General features: G+C 33.3%; 1 protein-coding gene across 2 annotated transcripts in view; it reads right to left on the reverse strand.

The window, feature by feature from the left end:
- ANKRD28 (ankyrin repeat domain 28) overlaps window positions 1-6,733 on the reverse strand; it is a 112,230-nt gene extending 105,497 nt beyond the window's left edge. The window contains exons 1-2 of one of the 2 annotated variants that reach the window (XM_069473267.1): window positions 6,617-6,733; window positions 5,417-5,500 (exon numbers count right to left, since the gene is read on the reverse strand). In XM_069473267.1, the coding sequence (XP_069329368.1) occupies window positions 5,417-5,500; window positions 6,617-6,733 (201 nt within the window). Of the gene's footprint in view, window positions 1-5,416; window positions 5,501-6,589 lie in introns of both variants that reach the window. The other variant, XM_069473266.1, reaches the window with a different exon arrangement.
- Between the last annotated feature and the right edge of the window lie 1,206 nt (window positions 6,734-7,939).

Consider the following 7,939-nt stretch of genomic DNA (forward strand, 5'->3'; position numbering starts at 1 on the left):
GATACTTGATCTCTATAAAAATGCCATTATTTACCCACTGCCAATTTGTATATACATGTCCACTAAAACAACTTTAAACACAGAATCTAGAGGACACATAGTCTATCTGGGAAGTTGGTAACATAGTAATTCATAATAAATACAAACATTCTAAAATTTTTGCTTGTCCATTGAAACAGAATTGTTTACTTAATGAAAATATCCCATTTATTACCAATGAACAAGATTAATTACAAATCAAATGCTCTCTAAAAGACTAATTTTAGTATAAATACACAATAAAATACTATGTAGCTATAAAGAATGTGGAAGGTCCCTAAGAGACTAATATGGACTGACTCCTAAAATATACTGGGGATGTAAAAAGGAAAATGCAGAACACAAATATAACACGATAACTAAAAAATACACGAATGGAATATAAAAATAAGTCATCATCAGTTTCTAGCTGCCAAAACTGCTGGTCCTAGTGAATAACACCTTCTTCATTTCAGGACCACCATCACAGTCATTTAGTCACAATAACATACACCGATTTATTGATCTTGGAGGAAACCTGAACATTGACGAAGAAAATTTAAAAATTTGAAGCTGGAATCTAGAGGCACTGGGTACAGTTGGTGAGAGGTGCTATTTCTTTCCTGATGGAAACAGTTATTTCCACTCCATGTTCCATACAAGCCAGTTGGGAGCTGGGTGTATACACCTGACATGGGGATACAGGGCTGTGGGCTCCAATATTAATTGCTGAGAATAGCTACAAGAGAAGACCATGTACACATGTATGGTTGTAGCACAGAGAGTGCACATAACCTCAAGTAATGAGTGAAGAGGTTTTAAGAGCTCAGAAACTATACTGACAGCCAGCAGAAGTGACATGTGGTCACCAAGAAAGATTTGCTGGTGAGTACTTCTTGCTAATTTTCAGAAAAGGCTAAAGGACTCTGAAAAATGAGGGTAAGTGGCACTAAGGAAACCTGTGGAAACTTAGGGTTTACTGTGATATGTTAAGTGCCAACAATACTATTACAGTAAAAATGAAAACTAGTGAGACTGGACACATACATGTATGTACGTATTCATGAATATATTTGCTGAGCACTTCATCTGAAAAATGATCCCAGAAAGCACTTTTGAAAACTTAAAGGATGGTAATAATTTGAAGAACTACTTGGGCAAAAGCAATCCCAAAACATTCTTGAACGATAAAATACATATAAATTCAGAAGCCAATAAGCAAAATATACAGGGTAGCATTTTCAAAAAAAATATTAAGTTATATGATACAGTTAAGATCTACTTACTGCCTAGCTCTTAAATCAACTCTTTTGAGTTCAAAAAGGGCCACTCAAAATCTAAGCCTTCCTTTGTTTAAACACTAAAAAGTTTGGCTGGATTATAATTATCCCTAGTATACTACTACTTTGAATGACTTTTTTTTTTATCCACCCAAAAAATATGGCATTAAGGGTGTCTTGGGTATTCCCTTGTTTCCAATGTTAAAATTTAACAGCATTTGATATGAAAATTAGGATTACATTTGTATCACAGTTAAAAGACAGGTGTCCATAGGGCATAGACATAACTTTTAGGGGGAAAAAATAAGCATTTGAACCATGATTGCTGATAGTATTACTTAGCACAAGAAAAAATATTTCCTCTCAACAATATGCTTTATTTCCCCAATTACTGTTGATTGAGTCTGACAAGGGTTCATATTCCCGTTCTACTATACTTACTAATCCTGTAGATGTAGCCTTTGTGAATTTTAGTTTTGTCATCTATTGATGGCATGGAAATGTTAACCTACTAACTTTACAAGACTGTACTATGAGTTAAACTGAGTAACATAAAAAGGCTTATGAATATGTCTATTTCAGAAGTATTAATAATTTCTATCACTCTGGATTAAAAAAGATTCTACTTATAGAAAATAATTTTCTTATAAAAAAGAAATGTGGTATCATTAATATTTCACATTATATTATTTGGGTTCCATTACATAGCATTAAGTTCTAGTAAATCCTAGGGACAGGCATTTAATTATTATTTTGGCCAAATAAATCTAGAAACACAAATGAAAGCTTATGGGCAAAAACAGGAGGTCATTCAAGGTCATTCACAATTTTTATAGCACCCTAAATTTGGGGTGGGGAAAGACCCTGAAGATAATTTAAACCCATACATTTACAACAAAAGAAAAATGAGTGCTGAAGCAGTTAAATGGATCTGCTCAAGCTGTATACAAGGCTAAGAAATATGAAAACCAGCTAGGCATGGTGGCTCACACTTGTAATCCCAGCACTCTGGGAGGCTGAGGCAGGAGGATTGCTTAGGGTCAGGAGTTTGAGACCAGCCTGAGCAAGAGTGAGACCCTGTCTCTACAAAAAAACAGAAAAACTAGCAGGGTGCAGTGGTATGTGCCTGCAGTCCCAGCTACTTGGGAGGCTGAGGTATGAGATCACTTGAACCCAAGAGTTTGAGGCTGCAGTAAGCTATGATGATGCCACTCTACTCTATCCTGGGCAACAGAGCAAGATTTGGCCTCAAAAAAACAAAATAAAAACAAACACAAAAAGGAAATATGAAAACCTAGGCCCTTCAATTTATAGTCTAACTGTTGTTCATTACATCATATATACCACTCTACCTTTCAAAATTGATTATATTTCCCCTTCTTGGTTTATAGTGCTTTTCCCACATCCAAGGTGACTTATTTTTCCAAAAGTTTGCTGTATCACTATTTTTAGTCAACCAATAATCTTCCTCTGTTAGGTGACCTATCCAAATAACTATTTTCCCTTTCTTGCTTCCTATGAAAATCCTGATTTACTCCTGACAATATAGTCAATGAAGATGAACCCTTATTCCTGCTCCAAGGGATGAACCAGGTGATGAACCATGACTGATTTAGCAAAAAGCTAATCCCATCCTACTTTGCTGGAGGATTAATTTAGACTGATTCTGTAACCAATGGAACCTCAGGAGGAAGTTTCATGGGGATTCTGGAAAAGATGTTTTTCACGGTAAAAAAAAAAAAAAGGAACTGTATAGGAGTCCCCTTTCCACTTTCTTTGGTTGTTTGACATAACTACATGATGTCAAGTCATCTCTTTACCATGAGGAGAAAGCCAAGAGTCTCACAGAGAAGCTCTGATATTTCTATCTTAACCAACCCCCAAATGGGAATTATTACACAGGCAATAAACCTCTATTTAGTCAGGTAGTCAATTATTTGTGACCAAAAGCCCTCAAATATAAAACTCCAGTATTTTCTAGTGAAATCATCTTACCTAACTTCTACAATAGAAGACTTTGCCTCATACAAAGCAAGATAATCTTAAAAATTAGAGTTTTGTTAAAAATCAGCTGTGTTACAAGAAAAATGCTGTTTAGTGGTTTACAAAATTCAAAACTTCAGGATTTGACTAAAGAATATAAAATTAAATAATGACTATTTAACAATATGGAAACAAATTTGAACTGATATCCATTCTAAAAGTTCATAAAAACTTTAAAAAACTTATGAGAAACCTGATTCTCAAAGTCATGTTATTATTCAAATACTTATTTAAATAAATTCATTTTAGAAGAAAATGTATCATCATACTGACAAAGCTTAACATTTTATTATCCATTACTGGTCAGTGGATTTTACATGACAAAACAGTGTAAGTTTCACTCCAAACACCCATTGCTTCTTAAAACGCCATAATTTCCTTATAATAGAGGACAAAAACAGAAAAAAATTTGCCATCTTAAATTAGGAGAACGACCAAAGATTTAACAAATCTTAACATTATGGCAATACTTTCAACTACTAAGAGTCACAAGGGAAATGGCCTAAAAGCAATCATAAAATTATCTGTCAAAAACCTGTTATCACCACCCAAGACAACAGTCAAAAGGTTACCCTCAGGAAGGTGCTACTGATGAATAAAGCAATCCTCAAAATAATGGAATAATTTTTTTTTAATTTAGTATAATTTGATTAATTATAACAGAAAAGCAATGTTGACTATAATGAACTTTGTAATGATGGAGAAATTAGTCCTGGTAGGGGGGATCATAGTTCAAACTTCCTCACCAGGATAAAATTTGTTAGTACTATTAAAATAAAACAAAAACAAAAAAACCCAGAGTTAAACAGAACAGAAAGCCTGTTTTCCATGTTTTCATAAATCTATACCCCTGTAGCTATTTTCTGTTCTAAGAAAAGTAGACTCTCCAGGACACCCTGGGTAAAGTGATCCATTTCAAATAAATAAATCCTGAATTAGGTGCGTGTTTCCAACTAAATATAAACTTACAAGCAATTCACTTAGAAAAGTTTTAAGAAAAAAATGTAATGATAGCATTTTGGTCACTACCCAAGGTTAGAATTAACTATTTCAGCCAACGATTCAACTCTATTCACATAATCCATATTTTAAAAATAAGGTAAAAACTTTCTATTTCTACCTAACATTAAGTGGTCACAGTAGTATTGTATGAAAATAAGGAGGAAAGATGAGAGCTCAAAATGAGCTTGCACGGGGTACTTTCTTAGAACTACAGTCATTTCTGTCATTTGTTTTGGTGTTGCTATAGCAACTTTATGAATCATATGAGTCTTTACCCCCTCAGTAACTCAGGGGTACATTTGTTTCCAGTAAAAATATATACATTAGTAATTAAGTACTTTCAGCCACAGTTTAGTAAATTAAAGAAACTACTGGCCACTGAATAAACATATAAAAGAGAAGATTATCCATATATTCACTCTTTCCCAAACTGTCCCACATGTCAGTCCTAAATATTAAATGTACTATATCTTTAGGTTTGAAAACTTTTCAAACAGTATGTAATACTGAGACTACTCAGACAAAAATTAATCAAGAGTTTTTGCAAAATGCTCACTGTGATTATTCACAGAAAGCAAATTTTGTCTTATAAATAATCAAGTTAAATATGTTTTAACTCAAAAAGAACTCTTATCTAAAGTACACACTGAACTAATGGTGAAATGTCATGGTTTCTTCAATTTACTTTCAAATGGGGTTCAGCAAAAGAAAAAGAGGAAAAAAATACACATATATGTAAAATCTGTGTAAATATAAGAGAAGGCAAATATGGCAAAATATTATCAAGCCGAACGTAAGTGTAGGGTATTTGGGTAGTCAAGGTATTTTTTTCAACTTTCCTGTGTTTGAAAATTTTCAAAGTAAACAGCTGGGAGAACAAAGGAACCTAACTGGCTTCTAGAACTCTTATATTTTTAGTTGTTACCCTGAATATATGTCCAATGCTTTCCTTTTTATCTCAATACCCTTCTGCCCTTATTTAAAACAACTGTTACAAAATTGTGGGTTTTTTTAAAAACAAAAATCATGATTCTAGGAAAGAATTTTAAAAAGTAGTGAATTAATTGTTTTACCTGAAAGTTAACATCTTCTTTCTTAAATATTAGTGCTCGAACTTCATCAGGATCTCCATTAAATATTGCTTGGACCAGGGATGGCTAAAATATAAGAGAGTAATAAAAACATTAAGTCACACCACATGAATGATTCTAAAGATATTTCTATACATAACTTCTAAATCTAAAAGTGTTCTTCCCTGCAGCAATAACCACTTTTTGACATTAACCATAAGTTTCATGAAGCCAAATCATATAACAATACAGGATTCCTCCTTAGGAAAAAAAAAGAGGACCTAACCTAAAAAAAAAAAAAAAAAAAAAAAAAAAAATCAATTCAGTTTGACCAAAATTTGGTAGCATAATAAACACGATCAGATTTTATTTCTTAAAAGTGGAAGTCTTTTGTTTGTATATAGTAAAAAGAAAGACTGTTCCAAATACAAGTGTGACATCTCAACGTCTACTTGTGAGATAGAACTTGTCAAGAAATTCCCACCCCATGAAGAAAGGACCCTTTGAAAAGGTCTGTTCACATTGAAATAACTTTGCATGGATTATCATTACATGTATAAAGACATAAATCCCAAGAAAGCAAACCTGGCAGTTGATGAAAATAACTACTATTAAAAGATCAAAAAATACTACATGCCTGAATAACATGAAGACAAACACATGCATGTCTAAATATAACTTCCTAATCAACGACACAGCTTCTCTGATAAGGTATCATATTATACTAGTCAAATAAGGAGCCAGTTGACAACAGCATTAAAACAAGGTTATGGATGAAGAATAAATCATATAAAGATTCTTTTTCATATAAAGTCTTACATGTAAATACATAAAATTCATTACAGAAACGGCCAAGTAGTAGTAGTAGTGGGCAACTTTTCCTAAAATATGCAGAGTTCCTGATTCTTGTTACATCAGTTTTTAAAACCACAAAATGAAAACAGAAACACGGTTGCTGTAACTACTATTTCTCAAATTATTTTTTGAAAATCTTAAGAGATTAAGACATAGTAAAGTCTGAAATGTTATCTAAGCATTTGAAAAAGTAAAAAAAAGTGTGCTTTTTATACACAAATATTGCATCATATTTACACACACATTGCTTTGAGTCTGTAATGAAACTAGTGGAAACATATTTATTGTTAAAAAATAAGATTAACACTAATTCAGCAGAACACAATAACATAAACTCTCATATCTTACCAATACATTTCCAGAAGGTGGAGAAGGTAGGGATTTGTTTTCCTGTGGCAATTTAGAAATGAATGCAGGAGATTCATCTTCTACCTCCTCCAAAACAACAATACACACTCGACTCATTCGCTCTTTTAAAATGCTAAATTCCAAGCTATGTGATAAAAGTCACAGTTGGAAGGGCACAAGTAGTTTTTCCTCTTCTGTACAATACTTATAAACATTCTCTGAACAGCGCAGCTGGTTTTTTAAAGTTAAGTACTACTGGAAAAACTGAAGTTTAAAATTATGACTACATAACTTGTAACTTCCTAAAAATAATAAAATTCTGTTGTTTTCTGTTGGGTTACTGCAATACTTAAAAGAAATTTCACATCAATATGTCAATAATTAAAACTGAGTCCAGTATAGGCTCATTTAAAAATATTTTTCCCTACCAAAATAGTCATATTGCTCTATCTTTGAAATTTACTTGACAAAATGATTATTGTTTTTGATGACCCAAACACCACCCGATGAAGAATGAAATGAGAAACAAGTGCTGTGACAGAGATGATCACAGCTATACCCACTCTTGCCCGCAAGGTCATATAGTTACCAGAAGCTGGCTTGCTTATAATTGACAATAAAAATGAAATCTCACTATTCTGTTTCCACTTCTAATTTGTCTTCATTTCTTTAGCTTCACTGGTTTATTACAGATAGTATCCAGAAAAAAAAAAAAAAAAAAAAAAAGATCTAGAGCTCAGCACAAATCCTGAAAATGAAGCTCAGAGGTTGACAATTCTTTCTGTGTTTAGAAAAGGGGGAAAAAAAAAGCACTCTGCATTAATAGCAAAGCTGCAGTACATTTACATGTGATGAGTCAGACCACAAGAGACAATAGGACTCTTGGTACTAGAATACAGCTTGATTAATCCAGATTTCCAATATAATAGAAGAAACACAGATAGCTTTATTCCCATCGATAGCAAAAGCAAGGCAGAGCGTTCATTCTTTCTCCCTCAGGCAGTTGTCTGCGGCTGCTCCAGCAAAAGGGCACAGGCACCAGGCAGAAATGGTGTTAGTGGCGAATCCTAATACAACAAGCAGGCTGCGAAGGAATTAGAAGGCATCTGAGCTCAAATTACTGCTTCAGCTTTTTGTTTAAAAAAAAAAAAAAAACCCAGTAGTTTATCATTCCAGTGTTTCCTTTGATCTCCACATGAATACAGCTCCCATTAAATAGTCTTCATTCAGAGGAAAAAACAGCAGACTGTGCATCTTCTGGGCCAACTACTTTATTCAATCATCTGCTTCTGTGCCAATATAGTTTCCTTCCCCTGTGAAAAC

Source organism: Eulemur rufifrons, chromosome 7, assembly GCF_041146395.1.
Source record: "Eulemur rufifrons isolate Redbay chromosome 7, OSU_ERuf_1, whole genome shotgun sequence".
Taxonomy (NCBI): Eukaryota; Metazoa; Chordata; class Mammalia; order Primates; family Lemuridae; genus Eulemur; species Eulemur rufifrons.